The sequence below is a fragment of the Labrus mixtus genome, chromosome 10 (genome assembly GCF_963584025.1).
Source record: "Labrus mixtus chromosome 10, fLabMix1.1, whole genome shotgun sequence".
Lineage (NCBI taxonomy): Eukaryota > Metazoa > Chordata > Actinopteri > Labriformes > Labridae > Labrus > Labrus mixtus.
In genome coordinates, this window is record NC_083621.1 from 11,606,838 (window position 1) to 11,630,224 (window position 23,387).

Below are 23,387 nucleotides of genomic sequence, written 5' to 3' on the forward strand. Positions count from 1 at the left end.
TTCAAATAATAAAGTAGAAATGGCTCTAGAGGCCTGAAAGTGGATGTAGTGTGGCACTAAAATAACACCGTTTACAGTCTTGTTTTTTCAGCCTTTATTGTGGTCAAAGTTTGACCTAAAAGTTAGTGCTTCTTTTATATGCGTTGGTGTTTGGAGTTAAAACAGAGGCCGGGATTTAGCTGAGGTGTCCTTGGGAATATTCCCACTGGGGCGAGAGAGGGGTGCAGCTTGGGTTGGGGTCCTCCACTGGCTGTAGCTGGGGCCGTATCCTGCTTGGCTACGCTGAGGTGGGAAGAAGCTGGGGAAGTGAATAGGAGGAAAAACCAGCACAACAGGCTTCAGCACCTCCTGGGGAGCTTTACGGGGCCGGACAAAAGGGGACGATGGGGTGGCAGGAGGAGGAGCTGGAGGAGGAGCTGGATGCAGAGTGGTGGTGGAAGTTGTCGTTTTGCATACAGGAGTGAAGGTTTTCTTTAATGAGATGTTTTCTGGTTTGGACAAGGAGGTGGAGCTGGTGCTTTCTGGTTTGGAGGAAGAGAAGGGCCTGGATGTGGTGGCCTTTGAGGCCTGCAAGCGTGGTGTTTTGGCCTTTCCTGAAGAACAAAAGCATTTAGAGGTCAGGTACAGAGGGTCAGATTTGAGGATCAAAGTACACAACGCAGCCTGGAAATTGTATGAAGAAAATAAATGAAAGACATTACATACATTTTTAGAAGTGAGTAATGTTTGTATTAACTAATTACATAGTGAACTACTTCAGCTCAAAATAAATTTTAAATCTTTCTGAAATAATTTGACATTCTGAAAATCAAGCGTATTTGTTTCTAGTTGAGAGTTAGACGAGGAGATGAATATCTATTTCATATAGATATTCATCATTTTATTCATTTCTATTTCATATCTGTGTGAATTTGAAGTGAGAAGATACTATGCATGGTAGCTGTTAGTCAACAAGCAAGTGTATAATAAGTAACCTTGTGATGACTGTCGCCTGTTAGTAAACTCCTGATGTCCACACATAGTGGAACTGCTGCTGTTCTTTGTCTCGTGGTTTTTGGGTTGCACACTTAGGTTTTTGGGTTTTTGGGTTGCACACTCGAGGATGGGTGTAGAGGTGCGGGCATGTGGTTTTTTCGTCATCCTGTTGGAATGTCGATTCTGCTCTTTTCTGGTATGCTGGTTTGAGCCGATCCTGTCCAGTATGCCTTTGGCGTTTGCTCTAAGAAGTACTTCGTGAGGCGCCTCTTTGACCACTGGCTCCGGCTGTTGAAAAGTGAGAAAGCAGTATGTCGTAGTTTTTTTCAGACATGACTTATAAATGATAAATACAGCCAAGTCTCTAGATACCAGATAAGCTCAATAACCGAGAGGGAACCCAGACATTAAATAACATAATAACATTAGTTATCATAAAACTGTAACGAGAAATCTGGCACAAACAGAGATGAATGCTTATGTAGAGCTTCATCAGCCCTAAAAGCACTTCACAGTAATCATAAGTCAAGAAAGATTTTAAACTGCATTAAGAAAATGTAATGTAATGTAATCTTTCTTTTTTTATATAAAAATAAAAGTTACAGCTCTTGTTCTGCACTTAAATGGAATAATAGTAAATTAATAAGATGAGATGGTGAGAGAAGAGGAGAGGAGAGGAGAGGAGAGGAGAGGAGAGGAGCGGAGAGGAAAGGAGAGGAGAGGAGAGGAGAGGAGCGGAGAGGAGCGGAGAGGAGAGGAGCGGAGAGGAGAGGGCCACTATGTCCTTGCTTCTGGCTGCAGGGTCACCTGCTGTCTCAGCAGCAGCCCACACAGCAGCCTACTGCTCTCTTCAACACCTGAATTATTCACAAGCACTGTGCACACTACTGGGACATGCAGCTTGTGTGGGTTTAAGTGTGTATTTTGTTTGTAGTGTTTTGCATGCACGTGAATGCAAATGTTTTTATGCTTGCATAGGATATTTGTTATTCCTACTTCACAAGTGTGTGTACATTAATACTGTCGACTGCTGTGCATGGGTATACAAGGAGTTTGCTGCTACCTGTGTCTCTCTGTACACACAGGTAAACATTCTTCAGGAGCTGCGCTGTAATGCAGTCTTTGGTGGACGCCCTGAACTCCATTGATGCTAACCCACACAGACAGGGGGCGCTGAATTATTCAACAGGCACTCTCCCTTGCCTCCCTTTTTTCTCCGTCACCTCTGTAAATCTCACTTCCTCTCCATCTCCATCTCCATCTCCACTAACCGACTATGTCATCCTCTGTTAATCTCTCGTTTCCTTCAACACTGTGCCAAAATGCGCTGCTATTTCATACCCTGGAGCTGCACCAACTAATCTTAAATACCTGTGTCCAAACGTATCCAACTCAAACCCCTAAACAATTAAGAGAACAAAGTCATTGTTAAAAGAGTATGGTTGTAATACCCTGTTCTAACTGTCTAAATTCCTAAAGTCTAACTATGACGTGCTCTGCTACTTCTGCTGTCTTTATTATCCCCAGATGTTTTAGCATGGAGAGCTCATAAATAAACTTTACAGGGCGCTGCTATCACAGTCAATGTAAGACAGACACCTACCAAACACATATAATTGCTATTTTTATGGCATTTTTCAGAGTGCCACAATAATTCTTGATTAGCCGAGCTTATTGGAGGTAGGGAGGGGGAAAAAAGTGTTTGAGGCACCATTACAGCAGTTTGATTATTATTTCATTCCTATCTGTGGAGGAATAAAACATGATGAACAACCAGAGAGGAGCAGGCGCTACAGTGCAAGAGACCTTTGTCACCCCCCTTAATAACCACGTAGTGCTATCATGAGCTTAAGAACAGGTTTCACAATGTGAGGGAGCACGTCGTAAACATGGCTATGTCGTGGATTATGAGGTATGTAGGGAAATCCGGACACAAGGACCTGAAAAGACTTGCTGATGCACCTATACCAACCATCAGCACCCATAACCAGAGAGAGGGGGGCTTACCTCCTCTAACAATCTTACTTAAAGACCACAAACAATATAATGATGAGCGGAGAAATAGTTCGGCTTAAAAGGGTAATTGCAGCTGAGACTTGATTAAGCAATGAAAGCCTGTGATTGGATATCAAAATAGAGTCAGAGGCTGAGTGTCCTTGCGTTTCTGCACTGGTATTTTAAGAACTTGATGTTATTTTTTTTTGGGGGGGGCATTATTTAATAATTTTCATTGTTTTATCTTTAATGTGAATGATGTTGATTGTTGTCTTTTTTTATGGCGGCAGCATGGGTGAAGAGCCCAAGACAAATGTCTCACTTTGTGAGTCAATAAAGTTAATCTTGATCTTGAGTGTATCCTCATGAGAAGAGTTCATCATAGAGTCAGAAATTGTCATTGAATACATTTCTATTGTGTTTATAAAGTAGAATAATAAACATCGCACAGACATAATACACATATAAAGTAGACTAATTCCAGTTTCTCCCTTTTCTCTTAAGCTCTACTCTTTGTTATGACATAAATGCTCTGCTGCAAAGTTTCAACTCTACCACTCATCTAATCCTTTTATCTTAACCTGACTACCTGATTTCTAATTTCTTTATTCTCAGCATGCATTCTCCCCACCTCATCCTGCCACTTCCACTTTAGACATCTTACCCTTTCTTTTTTAGGTTGCTGATTAGACTTAGACAAGACACCTGAGTCTGTGACTCAGCATTCTCATTTTTCATTTCTTCTAGCACCCTGACCTCTGTCCTCCTCTGCTCGTTTGTGTCTCAAGGGTTTGACTAAGCAACCAGTCAACACTGAGACACTCATATCCAAACGATCTTAACTTCAGTGGCAGAGTTGCCCGTTGAATTCCTCTTTGGGCTGTTGAAACTAAATTATGCTTGTAATACTTCTGTGATTAAATTCTTTGAGAATCATGGTCTCAATTCACCATCGATTGTAATAGAGAAATAAAAGGTCTTGATCTTTCAGTCTTCCCATTATTGTGCAGCCCTAATATCTTGTATGTGTATGTAAAATATATTTCAACATATATTTTCTCTTTTTGCAGCACTTCAAACACCAACCAGGCTACATATCACTCTGCTTTTATATCGGGAAAGCCTGCAATCAGGGGCTTCTCTACTTTGGCACTTTTCTGTCATTAAGGATCAGAAAGCTTGCCAGGGTCTGATGCTAAATGAGCTACCGCTAAATGAGTCCCTGCTAATCTTGTTGGCTGCTCTACCTGATGGCAGAGGCAGCAGCAGTGGACTGGCATGCAGTATGCAGAGAATAAAACTACAGTAAAGACAGAACTCATCTCAATGTTGCTTTGCATTTGATTTTGACTCTTTCTTATTAGAGGGGAGGCAGCACCTAGAGAAACTGCAGCATTAAAAACAAAGGCTGTGACATTGAGCTACGTTTTATGCTTTTCAGTCAATTATACTTTCTTGTGCTCGTTGCTTTACTAAATAAAATATTAAGATGCTTAAATAACCCGAGGCTCACTGAGTTACATTAGTCTAGTGCAGTGATAAAACATAAATGTGGATGTGAGCTGTATTTGTCAGTTCATCAGCGTTAACCAGTGCTTCGTTCTGAAAAGTCTTCTGTTGTGTAACGCTTACCTCTTTGATGAGAACAGCAAGAAAGCAACCATTGCTCTGTGCTGAGGACTCCAACATGAAGAAAAGGTTTGTCTCCTCTTGGCCCTCGGAGTGGTCCGGATTAATGAATGGTGATGGACTAAGCCTAGATGAAAACACGTACACAAGCAGAAAAAAATCACAATCAAGAAACAACTCACTGATGCAGCAGCATGCATAAAACACAAGCTACATTAACTAAGTAAATAAATGCCCATACATCTAGTTAGCTCGGTAAAGCCAGTGACATCCATACTATTTATACTACTTGTGTTTTATTCATGCTAGCCTGAGGCGTTGCCAGCACACTAAGGCAGCTTACCGCAGAGAGGAGTCAGTCTTCCTACATTCAACTCTACAGGAATTGTAAACTTCAACAAGCCTTTCAACAACACACAAGCACACTCAGAAAAAACAGTTGAAAAAATATGTGTCTCGAAGAGGGCGAGCTGTCTCAAAAGCTTTCCATCTGCCCTTTTCACAGCATTTAGAGACATAAAATGGCACCTTCGATTATATCTTCACTGAATCTCCCCTACTTTGTGCCTGAGGTGTGCTGAGCCTTCGACAGATTCCCCTTTCTGAAGGGAGACGGACAAACAGCCCAGCAGGCTGACAGACAGTGAGGTAAACTAACAAACAAATACAGATGCAGAACGTGAAACCAGGGCACGGAGGTACTACAAAGACTGAGTCTGACCTGAAGGTTGCTTGTCTCGGTTCTCCCTCCTGCTCGGAGCGGGCCTTGGCTTGCTCCAGGGCTCTGCTCACCACCGCCTCATTCTCATCAGGGTACGCCGAACAGGTGGAGTAAATTACCACCAAAACCTTCGGAACTGCACATTAACATTTGTGAACGTATAAAAAAAAGACAGTAAAATGTAGCGGCTTCTATGACATTTAGAATCACCTGAGCGTCAAACAACAAACATATATTATGTGGAGTCGTAGAGGGAGGACAGACAAGATTATACATCTCTGAAAAAGGTTTTTGCTCTGATTTAATGACAATTAAGATTATTCAAACCACCATCCTCATTAAGGGCACTCTTTCAAATAGAAATGTCTAGAGCTGTACATTGCTCTTCTTATTCAGTTGCTGCTGGATTGTTAATTAGATTTTCTTAATTTGAGGAGTGATTTCTTTCTCGCTCACTAATTAAAGCCAAACAAAAACAATGAATCCCAAGTTGATAAATATTAAGCAAGAGGTTAAGACGTTTTTCTTTTTTTTTAAAGCTGTCCTGTTTTACGAGATGTCCACCTCCCAGCTGGGACACAGGCTGTGAGGTGTGTCTGCCTCTGGGACACTGAAGGCTACAGAGGTGTGTTTGTATCAGAGGTGTGAGCATCTGTGCGTGCGACTGTGTGGAGGCGCTAAAATGAGACCATCGACTCTACCAAGCTGAGGCACTCGATACACACCCACGATTAATTAACAGTCCCATTAGAAAGTATCTACACTAGCAAAAATGTAGACAAGTGCCAATCGATGTCAGCGTGATTACAGCAGCTGGTTTTCATCACAGAAAGACTCCACCTGCTTGATAAGCGTGACCCAGGCAGCGCAACAGCACAACAGACAGAGGCTAATGAGTGTCGCTCATGGATACACATTTAAAGCTGCTGAATGTAGAAAAAAAAATACAACATATATCGAATTTAACTCAAAAGCAGCAAAGCCCTGACTGTAAGATAGAACTGTAACATCTGTAACGAGGAGAATATCATGTCTTGACAAAGTAGGGCTCTGATATATTCAGTTCAAAAGACGCAGTATCACTAATCACTTGTTTAAAATATGCAAGGAATGCTTCATCAGACTGGGGCTGGCCGGTGCACAGAAACATTAGCATTCCTAATTAAGACTCAGACGGTCTCCCAGGGACACCACAGGCTTCAATCTAATGCTAAAGCAGATTAGATCATTAGGAAGTGTAAGCTTCATTGTGTCAGAGAGGTGAGCGAGGCTTCACACTGAAGACTGAGCTCATGCTGTGTGTGTGTGTGTGTGTGTGTGTGTGTGTGTGTGTGTGTGTGTGTGTGTGTGTGTGTGTGTGTGTGTGTGTGTGTGTGTCTGAGTTTGGTGTGTGTGTGTGTACACATGTCAACATACAGTAAGAGCAGGTGGTTCAACACTCACACTTCAAGGCAAGATCAATATCCTTTCTCTGCTGGGCTACCAGAGCTTCCAGTTTGCTCTGGGCTATAGAGTCCTGGGATAAGTCCTGCATTAAGTCCATGTCTGAGAAAATGAGAAGAGAGTGAACTGCAAAGTGAATCAACAAACCACAAAACAAAAAAGAACAGTAATGACCTTTGATGTCCATTAGTAACTGCTCTTTTTGATATTTAAGGAGTCAAAGTGGAGAGAAAACAGTAAGAACAGTTCAGTGGGTTAGGAGCTTTCATCACTTACATTCACAGAATGTGACTTTGAGATCTGCAAATACATAGTACGATTGTTTTGAGTTCACATTACACACAACATTCTCAATAACGACTGACAATAAGTACTGACATGAAGGGGCATGAAGGACACAAGGTTAGATTAGAAGTTCCCACTTCACAGCCTTGCAGGAATGACCACGTTACTATGTACCTCCATTTTCCTGCAGTATGAACTCCACTGGGTTGCTGACTGCGGACACAGAACACTTCGGAGTCAAGAGAATAACGCACACCCTCTGAAGCCGCTTATCACCTCGGCCCAAACAGTGGAAGTCCTCCGGTATCAGCTTCACATCTGAGCAGGATGGACATACAGATTAATTAACACACAAAGACACACATGTGCTTCATGCTTCAAGTTTGTTTCAGATGATTTCCCACTATGTTTCCTGGTAGAAAAATACCCAGCCTAAGGGCATGTATTGCAATTATAAAAATGTCGGCACTGTCACCTACGCTAATTGTTTCCCTAATGACTTACTGATAAGGCACTAACAGCACATGTTGTTTACATACAGCTCAGACATTTTCTGGTTTAAGTGTATGCATACAAGAAGCTCTAAGGATTTACTAAAACAAACTAACTATCTTCAACCTTTTTTTTCTGATTGAGGGACATTTTTAAGTCATTTCTAAATACCCCAAAAACTTTGTTATTTTGACCTGCTCACAAAACAAAGCACATCAATATCTGATTTAGTTTAGTTACCTGCTTTAGTGGTTTTCCAAACAGGCCATTTGATTAAAAAAGAGATCCTTGTATTATTAAACTAAGATGATAAAGACACAGATAGCCTATGGCGTTTTCTCTTCTCAATCTCTTCCTCCTTTATCTTTCAACAAAGACACAAACAAATACAGCACTCATTAATTCTATGCGTACTCTTGCATCCCATTGCAGTCACGGATTCCTGTAGGTCCTCCCTCTGAGCGTTTGTATGGTCGCTGACACAAACATAGACTGTGGGCTGGTTATTGCAGTTGTCTTTATGTTTCCTGGCAATAAGGGATGCGGTGTGGGAGACAGTGAGGCCCGAGAAGCAGCCCACTATGAGAACATCTCCTTCCTCTTGCAGCAGGGAGCACACTGCATTCGGGCCTAGGCTGCAAATTTTGTCCTGGAGACACGGTGGGTTTATTCATCAGTATTTGCACAAGATAAACACACATCAACCAACATTTTATAGATTCAAGTTTCTCTTCTGCAAAATGGTGAGACAAATAAGGAGAAATTGAAGTAGGCATGAAAGTACTGTATGAGAAGGTTTCATTTTAGGAAGGCAGGTATAGATGAGACAGCAGAGGGAGTTTGGAGCAGACGCTGCAAAGCAGGATATGAGATGAAGCAGGAGGAGGAGATGGAAAAAAAAAGGTAGAATACAGAGAAGGAATGAAAGTAGCAGTGGAGACAGATTAAAAGCAAGATGTCCTTCAATCAATAGGGTCCCCTCTGAAAATAGGACTGAATGTATCCATGTGGGAGCCCTGGGGTGGCTTGAATTTCTGTAGTTAGTATCAAGATCACAAGGTTTGTCAGGAAGGACAAACCAGGAAGGACAAACCAGTGAGGAGAAGGACAGGGAACAGGGACATTGAGAAAGAAGAAAGTGGAGAGAAAGCATGGTGGAAGCTCATATAACAGAGAGAGAGAGATGTGATAAATAAGGCAGCGGTGTTGAATATTTGATTGAATTTGGCTGCAAAATCAGATTTAATTGTGTTGTGATGCTGTGTGCTGCCTACAGTTTGTATGGCAGCTTGACTTTAATGGGGTAGAAATTAAATGATTAAACCACCTCCCCCCCTCCCAGACTCGAGAAACCTTTATGGCTCAGATTGAAGTATGGCCAGATGAGAGCAAGTGGTGTGAAATATTTGTATCCAGGCAAACTAATCTTGTTTGTTGGCATATGGGATATCAGTCTTATAATAAATTTAAGCAAGGCCATTACCAAAGTGAAATTATGAATATCAGAGATTGATTGGCTGAGCAGATTTCTACCACCACATTAAAGTCTACAGGGAGGGTGCTGCTCCTGTCAAAAAGCTGGTCTCTATCTGCAGTTCATACCTGGATGATAAGTTTGTGGTTGCTAAGCAGCTCGGTGGAGTACAGCTGAGCCCTCAGCTGAGCAGGGAATACCAGTACATCCCCACAGTGGGGATCCTGACAGAAGGTCTGGCCCTCCAGCTGCCCAATCGATTTCACCTGCGTGAAGCCAGCCGTCTTAAGCGTACTTTGGACCTCATTGAGGCTGAAAGCAAAGAAGAGAGCAGATTAGTTAAAGCTCAAGAGAAGGGACGAAGGAAGGAGGAGAAATGGAGAAGAAGGTGTGAGGTGGGATCAAGAGGAGGACTGTCATCATAGGTAATAATAATGTAGAATTGATGTGTGGCCTTTTCAAGAAGTTTTATAGTGAAATAGTAAAAGCCAGTGAGATACACACATGCACACGCACACACACACACACACACACACACACACATACACACACACACACACACACACACACACACACACACACACACACACACACACACACAGACACAAGTAGTCCCAACAGGTGACCTTTACAGTCCTAGAGCTCGCTGAGGGTTGTTGCTGATTGAATCTGTCCACAGCAGCAGGATTTACACCTAACTGAATCAGCCTGTCAAGGGGCGCGCAAGAACACACATTAAGGCACACACCCGACAACACATAGACACACACATCCCCACACGCAGTCCAGTGGTTTAATTGGATGTCAGCTAGGCACCTGGCCCATAAAATATTGGGCAGCACCCCAAGTTAAAGGTCTGTGTGTAGATGTAGATGTGTTTGTTTTAAGGCTTACGCACACAAAAAATATGCTTACAGTTCAATCCCGGTGTTTACTTTCAGGTGTGCAGGTACAGGTAGATGTAATCTGTAGCATTGTGTGGGAGAGTGAGAGGTGTGTGTTTGTGCGTGCTGACCTGCTCTTCCATGTGTTCACCCATGCATACAGTGGAAGGCTGCTCGACCTCTCCTGTTTTTTCTTCACACTCTCTGGCAGAATGCATTCAATGGTCAAGAGATCGTGTTTGATCCTGCAGCGGGCCAGAGAAGCTGCAAGCTTGGTTTTACACCTTTTTACAACACACACAAAAGAAAATATATTCTTCTTCATTTATATCTCTTCTCTAATGTGTGCTTCCAGTTTATAATCCCACTTAACTACCTGTTCGTGTCATTGTACCCTTGTTACTTTTCTGCCCTTACCTGCGGAGGTAGTTCTCCACGTCTCTTACTTCTCGTATGATTTCCTCCTTCCCACGGCGTTCCCGTGGGAGGAACTTTCTGTCCTGGAAGTCGTAGAGCATGACGGCAACTAGGCTCATCTGATCATCTGGCTAGAGCATGAGAACGAATTGTAGGTAATTGGCTACTTCTGTTTTAACAAGACAACAATGCTCATGCAGAAACCAAGATAGAGCCTGATTTTGTAATTTAAATAAAACTGAGACACAAGACAAGACAAGTTCATTTCTATAGCACAATTAAGCAACAAGGCAATTCAAAGTGCTTCACACAAGACATAAAAAGAAACATTAAAAGAAGACATTTAAAAGTCAACAATCACAGAGGAGATAAAATGTAAAAAAGATCAAATGAAAAAAGATCCAAAAGAAGAACAGAAAAAATACAAGCGAATATATATATATATATATATATATATATATATATATATATATATGTAATGTAATGATGTTATCTGCTCTGCGTGCCTTTCATTGTTATATTGCTCTGAAGTCCCTGACTACCGAGTCTTATCCCGACAGACAGAGACACTATTATGTAAATGACTACGCCTCAAAGTTCTACAAGACAGCAATATCTACCATATGGTGCACTGGTGATTACGGGTACTCTATTTTCTTTCTTTTTGGAGGGATACAATGCAGCAAACTTTTGAGACTAAATTTTTGGAGAAACTCACACACACACACACACACACACACACACACACACACACACACACACACACACACACATATATGCACACAAGCTTAAGGTCGTCCTGATTTGACCTCTCTGCTGCCACTTAGTAGAACATTGGAGGAAACCTGAGTTTTTTTGTCTCTATCTCTCCTCCTCCCTAATTGTTTCGATCCCTTCAGCTCTTCAACATCTCTCCTATATATATGGCCCTCTCTGTCTCTCTCTACTCCATCTGCACCTTTCTGTCTCTGGGTGGGAGGGCACCAGCCGCTTTAGATGGCAGATGGTGTTCCGCGACAGCAACAGCTTGCAACATCTACACTCTGGGCTAATGAGCCGGATCACCGGTAAACTACCAGGTTTTATGCTGCAGCAAAGGAATTCACTGGCAGTAAATATTAATTCAGGGAGTTTTCATCTCATTTTTTTTTTTTTTTTGCAAAGGTCAGTTCCACAAACAGGTTGAGCTGTAAACTTCTCCTCTCTTGTTGCTCCACCCTAAGTTCCACTTGCCCTTTGCCAAGGTTAAACCCTTGGGTGTGAGAAAAATTCCCAGTCATGGAGTTGCCTGGCAACTGGGCCCCATGGCGGGAAACAGGCATACAGTAAACATGCAGGCTGTGTTTAGTCACCCCATATGCAGGTCTATGGCATGAAAAATGAACCTGCTCTGATTCTACTTTTAAATGCTTGATTCTAAAAATGCTAATTTAGATTAATTTTATTTCTGAGGCATTACACTCACAAGCTTTACTGGAATAATAATTAAAATATGTACAATGATTATTCCCACTTTATACGTGTTTACTTCTCACATCAGACTACTTTATGAACTATTATCCAAGAAGATTAAATGTATGATTAACTCCTGTTCAGTTTAACATGTAGGCTATTGATGTTCATCTGCCAGTGTACCTCATGTGCTCGCCCTACATCTATATTGTCTCTTAACCATTTTCCTTCCTCTGCTACTTTCAAGCTTCAGAGGAGAGATGTTCTCTCTACACTGTGATCATATGTGCCTCAGGCTCTTTAAGCATGTAAGTCTATCTAAATCTTAACTTTTTTACTCTTATTTTTCCCCAATACCCTCATGTACCCCCACACCCCCCTGCCCGCCTACTCCCTCTCACCACCTCTTTCTCCTTTCTCTATCAAGGTTGAACTTTATAGATGCCAGCAGGGTAAAAGGAGGTGAGAGTGAGTTCTAAAGACTGTCTCATTGTGTCTGGGCTTTATTGTCTCGCCAGAGGGATGCAGAGTAACGACCTGCCACCACCACAGGGGGAGACCCATTCATTTCACCGGGCTACAGTGGGAGTGTACCGTTTGTGTTTGTGTTGGGATTGCTCTGCTTACACACCTCCATTTGTATTAATATGTCTGCAAATGCTAATCATTCTGCAAACTCCTCCATGACAGATCGGTTTTTCTGTTTATACATTCAACACCTCTAGCTTTCATTACTTCTCTCTCTACTAGCTGCTTGCACATTCAGACTATCTCTGTGCATGTTTTATCACCATATGCACACAGTTAGAAGAGTAGCAAGCAGCTTCTTTTATGTCTGTGTGTAAAAGTAGGAGAAAAAAAAGTTCATGCCAATCTCCTCCTGCGGATACCTTTGCATTTAAGTAGTAGAGCGTTTCTCCACTGTCACACAGCCTGCTGTTCACTGCTTTGCTGGCAGTCTTCCTTTTTACGACTATGCAGCATGGCTTTAGTTTCACTGATTACGTTCAGCTTGAGGCCCTAGGACGTTTGTAGGAAAGACACTGTGCAAAATAAATACACCACATCCAAACACACTGCCCCTGGGTTGTTACGGCATTTAGACTTCATCACTAATTAATGGGATGTTTTGTTTGAGAAAGGCAATAAAGGAAGAGACAAATCCAGGCAACTGCTGCCACAAAGTACCTTTTAGAAGTGTAAGTCCAAAGGGAGCGGTTGTCATTGATTAGGGCGGGGACTATAAAAGACACAAGGTGCTTTGTGAGTTGATGAAAGGAGTGTATCGGTGTAATACATCAATAATACTGTTCCTGATTAGAGGTGCAGATGACAGAACAAAGACTATGTCGAGTATGTACGGCAGGACATGATTATCTGAGAGCAATGCGTAAAGCTCACTCAGAAGTAAGTGTAAGAAAACAGCACAGGGTAAACAAAGTGCTAGATGAAAGAACAACAAGGTAAACCCTCAAACTTCAGGCTAGCTTTTTCTCATAATCAAAAGGACTCTCATTTCAGCAGCAAACCATGACTCTCATGTAAACGAACACAAAAAGGGTTTTTCTTCTCTTTACTCCTGTGTTTCAAAATACTGCACCCCATGCTACCATGACTCTCATGTAAACGAACACAAAAAGGGTTTTTCTTCTCTTTACTCCTGTGTTTCAAAATACTGCACCCCATGCTACTTACCATTTGCTGAAAGAGGTAAAAGCAACTGTCAATCATGATGTCCTCCAGCAGCTCTTGATCTGTGCAGAAACAGAGTCACACATGGTTAGGGAGATGGATGGAAATGTAGTAATGGAGAATTTCCATTACTAATTATGTGTCTGAGATATAGTGATGTGAATTATCGCCATCTTTTGTATCAGTATCCAATTATCCCAAGAAAACCCATCTCAACTATTTAATTGAGAGCAGGAGAGAGAGAGAGAGAGGCAGAAGAAATATCCATTAAGTTGTAAGATACATGCTACAAAGGACAAATCCATATCGGATGGTGAGAACGTGTCGAGAGAAAAAAAAAGAGAGAAAGAGATTACCGTAGGATGAACAGGGGCTCCTAGAGGCACCCTCAAAGATGGTGATTTAATTTCGAAGGATAATTCAATTAGATGAGGGGGGCAAATTTAGCGTGATTAGACGCTCATTTGATGCTTAATTAGAGGTAATCGGATGCTTCATTTGCCTAATTTCAGTCATTTATTGTGTCTTGGGTAAATGGGCGTGTGAAATCGAAGAACTAATGACATTAATGACATCTGCAGTAATAAACAGCTGCATCTCAACACCATTAGAGAGGTCTGTTTGTGTAAATCTGTTATCAACTCTCTTTAATTCAAGACCTGTCGCTTACAAATAATGTTGTGCTGACTCGATGGTGAAAGATGGTTTCTGCTACCATCAAATTAACAGCCACATAAATAGAATGGAGAGTTTGGGCAACATGGGCCGAAGAATTTGGAATGAACTAGGTGGAATCAAGACTTTGTCCATCAAAATATGTAGTCTGGACTGGACTATTTCTCGAGTCAACACTTTAATATTATACCAATTCAGGATTTGATTACAAACTTTATTTGAGTCCACTATCTGTTAGGTTTGAGCAAGTTTATTCCCAAGCTTTACATTGATCACCTTTGCCTGACCTTCTTTATCTTTATCCAATCTTGACAGCGGTCTGAAAAGGCCAAATATGAGCTGTTAAGAGGTGAGAGCCGCCCATCAGGTAGCGCTGCATGGTTTGACGAGTTTTGCATCTCCATGCCCTGGCTTTCATATCACGAGGACACCAAGTGTCTCGCCAAACAACAGGATACTTCCTTCCATAAATATACATAAGAGCACAGACAGACATCCCTTCCTATCTGTGAACAGTGGGCTCTCCCTTTCAGTGAGAGGAAGACCGAGAGACGCTATCTCTATCCAGTTCATTGCATTAGGATTTACGGAGAGCTGCAACTGAAGCCGTTCTGCAAGTACAGTGTTTGCTCATTACACACTGGAAATGGGAAAATGGAAAAAATCTGTACATGACATGTGTGTACAAAATATGCTCATGTTTCTACAGTAGTGAGGTAAGAAACAGCATCTTCATAGGGGTATGAACAAAAGGTGAAAAATAGGCACTAGGGCAGGTGTAACAGTGTTGATTTTTAATATTCCTGCTCAGTGTACGTAAATCTCATGAGTGGTTGCTTTCTTGAGTCATTCTTATTCTTGTCAGACACACCTCTTAAGCTGCAAGTAAAAGGTAAGCTCAGGATAGAGCCAATCCACTGAGACACCATGAAAACCACAGACACTGCTGTTAACTTATCACAACATCACAAATCATGCCCAACTGTACACTGGGACTCAGCCAGATGCACGCTAGATAGTAGGTCAGGGCAAACAAACACATCGGTGTAGAATCACATCCACATGTACACACAAATAGCCAGGTTAACATAACCAGGTTAACAAATGCATATCATTAGCAGTCAGTGGTCAAATTTATAGCAGATGCAGGTCAATGGGGGTTTATATTAGTGGCCATTACTGCAGAGGGTCTTAAAGATAAGCCCTGTAGAGATAAGCATTTAGTGCACACAGAGCAGCACAGACCCCAGAGGGAACCATGATGGTTGGGTCTTTAGAGGGCATAGACTTCAGCATGCTATAAATCACACACAGCAGGTCGAGTAAAACACAGACAAATTTCTGCAATAAATCACTACCAGTAAAAATCTTTACACGGCAGACACAGAATTTTAAATCGAAACTACTTAACAAAAAATAAAAAAAAGTTGACAGATGAATGGGAAAAATGGCGTGAAACCAGTCATACAACAAAGTAATGATTGACCAGCAGGAGGCGCTAGTCATTGCAGGCCTCATGTTAAGCTTATGGGTTTTGTGGCATCCATCCAGGTGTTGCACAATGAGCAGTGACTGATGGTGACTGGAGTCAAACAGATCCATTGTGAAAGAGCCAGACCTGAACCCAGGCTCCTTTTTCTTTCAGCTAGCGCTTTGTCTCACATCGTACTGCATCAGTACACCCGGTTGCACATTAATCTAACAGAGGACCAGCCAAAAGAGGTACATGCCATGAGTTATACAATCACCTTTCAACTAAATGGCAAATATATCTCACACTATTATATTCTAACTACCTGGACAATTTAATATTTGCTGAGGCATACTGTTGGTAACTGCTCTGACCGCACGGTCAAGGACAAAAAAGCCTTCCCCTTAAGCTCTAAATCCAGCGTAACACAAAGTGGTCCAAAGAACCTTTCCCGTTGCGCACAGGAATCCAGCGGCCAGAGTCTTTGACAAGGGCATCTGAATGCCTTGTTGGACAGTATGGACAATGAGGCAGAAACACTCAGAGGAGAAGCTGAAACAAACAGGGATGCAGGAAAGGCGGTGAAGAGGAGGAGGGGGGCTCTTGTAGCCAACAACAAGGTCAACTACATTATTACTTTTAAATATACTCAAAAACTGGTTGTATAAGATCACATTCGCCAACAACTGAGAGACCTAAAAGGTATAAATGAACCATGAGAGAAAACCCTGGAGCATAAACTGCCTCTAGGTCAGTGATCAAGGAGACAGTTAGTCAAATATGAATGAAAGGCTTTTTAGAGAGACAAGGGAGGTCAACGAAACAGAAAAGCCCTGAAGATACAAAAATAAGAGGAAGCCAAGTCAAGATGGAGGGGCAAAAAAAGAAAATACCTTTAAGGCTCATATTTATCATTTGAGCTCATTCTTTATGAATTGTTAAATCCATGCCAGAGGAAAACATCATCACAAATTCTTCCTCCATATTTTAGTTTTTACCTACCATGACAACATTAGTAATTCTGTGTCCTCAGCCATCTTTATGAAACTCACTGGGCGACTTCTAGTTTGTAGGCCAATAAGAGTCATAATCACAAGATCGATACAAGAGCTCATTGGCACTTTGCGCTGCCTGTCTTTTTGTTGTTGTTGTTTTTTTTGTTTTTTTTTGCTGCTGAGGCAATTCTCCTTTAGGTCAATAACCCACCTCAACTCACTTTTGGTTCAGTCATTCCAAGGCAGTGCACAGATGATGATTTTCCTGTGTCTGTGTGTGTGTGTGTGTGTGTGTGTGTGTGTGTGTGTGTGTGTGTGTGTGTGTGTGTGTGTGTGTGTGTGTGTGTGTGTGTGTGTGTGTGTGTGTGTGTGTGCGCATGTGCGTGCATGTGTGTCTGTGTGTCTACAGGCAGGGGTGTGTGTCACTAGCGAATCAATTTCTGCACCAAAAGTCAGGCTGGCCGTGGGAGGAGGAAAAGCGGAGATTAACAATAGCTTCCAGGCAGTGTCATTTCATCTACACCCAATTTCATTGCACAGCCAGTGTGAGTGATTCAAACATGTGACCAAAATATGTATGTGAGTGAGGTTATCATGTCTCTCCAACTTGTAACAATGATGTGATGTCAGTTTTTAGGTGGAAAGGAAACATTATTCACTTAAGATATATAAAAAAAACATTTTTCCATTTTCTGTTACACCGGCATGCAGAAATGTGATATCAAAGGGCAGGAATAGTTCAATCATTGCAGATATCTACCTATAACACATAAACTACTAATGATGGTTATTGTGGTGCCTCCTTTTTTCAAATACTCTCCACTGAAGACCCTCACAACCATAAACTCTACATGTGAACCAAATCCAAGCTAGAAAAGCCAGATGTGAGGGATGGGAGCCAAAGGGAGGAACTGCACTTCTAAAGAACTGATAAGGCAGATAGATTCTTCTTTTAAATAAGCTGTGAATAAAAAGGAGAACAAGAAATACAGTGTTTTGTATTTTTTCACAGCAATATGTGAGCTCTACGCCCGTATGTAGAGCTTAGGTCTATACTCTATAAAACATATTTGCATGATCCTAAAGTAAAAGAAAAATTTGAGATGAATGAAAACAAGGTCCTTGCAATGCGATCTCTAAGTTCTCTCTTATATCCTCAGCAATCTAGATGAGTTCAACTTGCACTGTAAGTACTATGACCTACAGCTGTTAAACTAATATAGGTTGCTGCAACCAGGCATTGGGGCTTGTGATGATGGATATTTGGAGGTGATCTGCATTAATTGGAGGACATGTAGACCTGAGGCTTTTCCAAGTTCAGTGGATGGATGGTGAGAAAGGACAAAATCATTGGTGGCTAACGGGGGTGTTCCAGCACTCTGACCTCTCCATCCACTGAGAACGCATAAATCGATTCCAGCCATCTTCCCTGCGCTGACAGTTGGCGCACCTCCCCTCCCTTATCACCATGGTGATTACACAGCCCTATGACTTCAGCCCCTCGGACCCCACCCTAGTCTCAGACAACAGATTATGGGCAAAATTGATTTGTAGCAACGCACAGTATTCCCATTGGTCATTCAAGTCTTTTTTTCTCTTCTGCTTGCCCTTCATCAATCAATCTATATCCAATTCAACTTGTCAATTAACGTCATTAAGGTCATTCACTCTAATTTCAAATGGCTGTTTGCAAATAGGTTTTGCTTCTAATTTAAAATACTTGAAATGAGTCAATATAAAGGCTGCTGAACATCCCTCTGCTGGTTTCTTTACACTTAAGTTGCCAAAACCAAAGTCAAAGGGTTCAACAATTACAATGAAATTCACTGCACTGGTCATGTGCACACTCACATTTAAGTGTATTGAAGGCAAGTTCATAAGCTGTACGTTGCATCTCCTCGTCTTTGACCACAGGTAAAGGGAGCCCTCTCTCTTTGCCATAATTCACCAACCGCTGGGCAGCAGGCTTCTCCAGGTGGTTATTCTGGAAGATGACAGATGCCAGCAGGTAAACTCTGTCTGGAAAACCCAGCTGACCTTCGCCAATAGTCTGGAGGTCTGCAGGAACAGCAGGAACATCATCACCTGCTGGGTCCAGACTAGTTTGGTCCTTGCTGTTTGCACTCTGGGAGCCAGTCTTTTTTGTCTTGGGGTGCCCTCCGATATTTTTGTTTTTCACCATATCCCCAGAGATTTCTGTCTGACCCCTAAAAAAAAACAGCCATAAAATATTATCTCAAAGACATTTAAAAAAAAGCTGAAAGCATCCACACACATGGCTATTACTTGTTGCTTAAAATACATTTTTTATTATTATTATTATAAGTTAAATAAATCACATTACATTTATTATTTGTTGGCTTACAACAAAGCGATTTTTAATCTCAAAGAGACTTTTTCCTGGTTAAATAAAATAAAAAATAAAAAAATATTTTTGCCCTAATTTAAAAAAATGATCATGTATATTCAAACGGGTTGTCTGTCTTTGTTTTGTTCAGAAGATTAGGCTTAAGAACTAAAAATTAACTCTTACATTAATCATCTTCACCTAGTTTTCGTTACAATCTTTGAAGATTGACTTGGTTGAAAATCACAGTAGCCTAGTTATAGTATAATAGCTGCTAGCACGAAATAAAACTCCGTTAAGAAACAAGTTTAGTAATGTTTTGAAATCTAAAATTGGAAGTTAACGTCACATTTTTGGTAATGATTGTCTCTTTAATACATTTTTAAAAGTTGCTGTCCGTTAGCAGCGGTAAAACAGGAAATATTTAAGTGTGATTCACCTTTAAAGAAGACAGTCCTGTTTTCTTTTCAAGAGGTACAGCCGTCGTCTCCGTTACTCTTCATATCAACAGTTACGTGCAGCTGGTCATCATGTTTACCTCGAAGCAAACTTTGAACCACCAGTTAACTCCCCACTATAAATCTGGGTCCGTAATGAGGCGAGGGGCGTCTCCACAGATGTCGTTCCTACAGCCCACAGATCCTCTATATCATATATTTATAGAACTCTCTATAACTAAGTGTTGTGTCTCCACTTGAAAACAAACTTTCCTCAAGTCTGTCAGCAATGTGGAGCACTTTGGAGAAGCGTTCTTCCATCACCATGACAACAGCATGCTCATTTCAATGTCCTGCTCTTCACGGGTGAAGAATTAATCTCCTTAACTCTGGACGTCCTCTTGTGTCTTTCTGTAACATAGTGGGCTATTTGCAGTTTTACAGAGTCGAATGGAAGCTAAATGTAACCCTGCTGGACAGAAACAACATCAAATCGAATCAGTTAGATGACGTGCAGCTCAAGTGAGGGTGCGTCATGAAGGTTTATCCAAAAGCAGGGGGCGCAGATAGCGAGAAGGTTTGGGTGCCCTATGCACAGAAGGGCCTTTATTGCCTACTAAAATAAAACTAGGCTAAGTAAAAACAATAATCAGTATGTAAATATGGCCCCTGGAATGTATTCATTTTTTGAAAATTCTGTAATTGGATAATCATGATTGATAAAATAACACATTAGCAACATGTTGCTGCTCATTTTAACACAACATGCCAATGGTCAGTTTGAGATACAGTATGTTTTGTAATGATCAGGGAAACTTGGAAATGAAGTTTTCTGATATAATGGTTGGTTCCAACTCATCCTTTGATTACAAAGTTTCCCCCATGCTGTTCATGTTAGGGGTGATAGATAACACATCTTCAAGTGAGATTTCCCAAAGCACTTGGTAATTCCCAAGCAGTCATTCCATCAGCACCTGAGCTGCTATGCCTTTCCATGGTTCACACTTCTCCTAGTCTCCGACAGTGAACATAGCCTGCTGTGGGCCCCAAAGCTGCTGGGCACTAATGGAACACAATCCAGTCTGCTTTCTTCAGACAGAGAGCAGAAGATGAATCAGATTTACATCAGATCTTAAATCAGCATGAAATTTAAAAAAAACAGCATCTCCTCTACCTATTCTATTTCTGCTCAAAAACCCTCAGACTGGAGAGACTCAAAAGATGAATCAACAGACGTGCTGCCTCCTGCCCCAGTATTGTTTACTGACTTTTAGCCTGGGGGTTTAATCATTGAATTGCTGTAAGTGAGACATCAAGTCTTTTGCCCTACAATGGATGACTAAATAATTGCCTTAAAAATATTTTCTCTCCTCTTAGGAATGAACTGCACTGTACCCTAGATATTGAAAAGACCGAGGTAATAATTCTGAGGTTCATTCTTGTGCACCCATGTTGCCATGTACAGCTACAAGCAGGAAGCTTCAAGGTAACCACTACCAGATCAGTTTATGAGAAATGAGCGCCCTCTACTGTAAGATGAAGGTGTTGTTGGTAAAACTGTAGAGAATTCAGGTATAAAATCCTGTTTTATTAAGCACCAGTTTGACTCCACCAAAGTGTCAATAAAAGCAAAGGATATAGAAAAGGAGGAAAATACATTTTTAGTGTTCTACAGTGGTGGAAGAAGTAATAACATCCTTAACTTATCATTTCCATATTGAAAACAAATCCCATGAAAAAAAAAAACAATGAACAAATGATCCCCTTGACCAAAGGGTACTGCTTCTCTTTGTAGTTGGAGCCTAATAAAGTCTTATGTGAAATAAAACAACAAGCGACACTCATCAAATATTGACATAATAATTCATCACAATGAACATGTGAACTAGATTATTTTGAGTCTGTGTCACATTCACCATCCTGCTGCTTTGAGTAGCATTTTAAGTAACATTTAATTAAAGCTGCATTGTCCTTCCGGGTCAAGAAATGACTTAGACTTCCTAAGACAAACTTAATGCATATTGTGTTAAACACGTTTTAAAGATTCCTGTTTCTTTAAGTGATTATGTGAAAATGTTATCAGCCAACTGTTACCATAGTTAAGTATTAAAAGTTATAGTTCTTATTGAGGAATGCTGTCCTGTAGTTTTGCAGAATATTGGTGTATAAATATAGTTTTCATATCGTTGTTGTTTTAGGTTTTATCTTTCTGTTTATAATGTAAAGATATTGTGTTGATACATCTTTAGTAATAGTTTGTATTCATAAATGTAATTTATGTTTTACAAATAGTGCAACATTTCAATACGAAGTCTACTTTAGTCAGCGACAAAAGATGACATACTTAAATGAAGTCTAATGCCTTAAAGCTTCACCTCTGGAGTCAACACTATTAGGATTCTTTCCTTGCTAAGAGTTTTACATCCTGATCCATTCCTCTAAACTTGTGTATGAAGGTACACACAGACACATGCACTTGACTTTCCAAGTTCAAGGTATGGGGGATGTCAGAGTGTGCTCCTAGTGCTACATTATTGATGGAGCATATTACCTTACATCCTCACTCCCCTGGCTGCGCTACAAACAAAGCTTGCTCATGAACTATTTAATGGATGATTTTGAACCAAAAAAATATTTTGCAGATCTGGGCATGCGCTGACCCTGGCTGTCTGAGCCCCCAGGCATCTGATTTCACAGTAGTGAATTAGACTTACCCTGAACTATATTCAGTGGTGAGGTGATGAAAAACCTTCCTATATGCAGTGGGCTATCTATAAAAGCAAATGTGTAAAAGTATGCAGAGGCAGCAGAGAGAGATGGGCCTCAGCTTTTACATTTTGCAAATATTAAGGATTCCAAAAGATGCTATTGCATACTGAATTTGACATTGCTATCAATTTCAAATATATTTACTTTTTTATCTCTGTTATTTATAATATGATTATTATATGATAATTAAATAAGACAAAAAAACACATGTTTCCAAGTACATCCTGTTTACAAAGCACAAAATAGTCCCTTTGACCTCAAGTGTCCAAATGCAGTTCACTCGGTCAAATAAAAGAAAAAAACTCAGAAGCATCACTGATCAATCAAGGTGCCTTGCCGATGATGAGGATGCTCATGAGGAACACCATAATGAAGAAGATCCACATGAAGAATCTGTCCATTACTTTAGCAATCTTCTTCCATTCTGCTCCTTTGGCGCATGTGGCCCTTTGCTCTCGGAAACAGTTGGCGATATACTCGACATTGCGCACTAGCTTGGTGTCCACACCAGGGATGCCGCTGCCATAGCTACAAAACACACAGGGGCCGAATGTAACAGTGGGACCTGGAGGTAGAGGCTTTTTGTCTTCAGGGCAGCAGGGAAGCTTTTGGTCTTCGAAGTAACCGGGGACTTTCTGGTCTTCTTTGCAACAGTCGCTTGTTGGGATCTTCCCGTTAGAGCCTTCATATTTGCCAGGTGCAGAGTTGGAGAGGTGGTTCTTCTCCTCTCTGGTGATGTGGTGCTGGGCTCTCACTCTATGGTGCTGTAGCTTAGGGGTCTGGGGTCTGGGGTATTTTGGACTTTTCCAGTCTTGTTTGCTAGCGTTGTTCCCTGGTTTACCATTCGCTTGAATGTGGGAGCTGTGGTGCTGGTAACGGACATCATCCTGGGGGGAGTGAAAAGATGAAGAAGAGGACGAGGAGGCAGAGGCGCAGTTCTCACCCACCTCATAAACACAGAAAATCTTGGACATGTAGTCAATGATGAGGACTTTTGCCCAGTGGGGGACTGGTTTGGCCTCGGCACCGCAGAAGTGAATATTCATGATAAAGATGGTGAGAGATGTGGAGGCTGTGACCATGGTCATAGTGGCGATATAATACTTTCCTGGGAGTCAGATAGAAACGAGATAAAAGACAGGAGAGAAAGTTGCTGTCAGGACTCTAGAGACATGTACTTCTTAACATATCACTTTTCTTTAGTTGAATACAGTGTATCACAATCCTTCACTGA

At 41.2% G+C, this 23,387-nt stretch overlaps 2 protein-coding genes across 2 annotated transcripts in view; both read right to left on the reverse strand.

Annotated features, from left to right (window-relative positions):
- Positions 1–49: 49 nt before the first annotated feature.
- On the reverse strand, positions 50–19,868 carry LOC132982013 (putative methyltransferase NSUN7). Its single transcript, XM_061048237.1, has 13 exons — positions 19,387–19,868; positions 18,452–18,807; positions 13,463–13,521; positions 10,316–10,446; positions 10,030–10,182; positions 9,143–9,326; positions 7,955–8,189; positions 7,223–7,366; positions 6,764–6,865; positions 5,321–5,456; positions 4,603–4,726; positions 975–1,263; positions 50–593 (listed from the first exon to the last, which is right to left on the reverse strand). Exons 2-13 carry the CDS (start codon positions 18,780–18,782, stop codon positions 157–159), a joined length of 2,325 nt encoding a protein of 774 aa, XP_060904220.1. The 5' UTR covers positions 18,783–18,807; positions 19,387–19,868; the 3' UTR covers positions 50–156.
- Positions 19,869–20,951: 1,083 nt separating this feature from the next.
- Positions 20,952–23,387, reverse strand: part of LOC132982014 (neuronal acetylcholine receptor subunit alpha-9-II) — a 6,981-nt gene continuing 4,545 nt past the window's right edge. Inside the window, exon 5 of the mRNA XM_061048238.1 lies at positions 20,952–23,261. Coding sequence (XP_060904221.1) covers positions 22,477–23,261 — 785 coding nt within the window. The 3' untranslated portion in view covers positions 20,952–22,476. The remainder of the gene's footprint in view (positions 23,262–23,387) is intronic.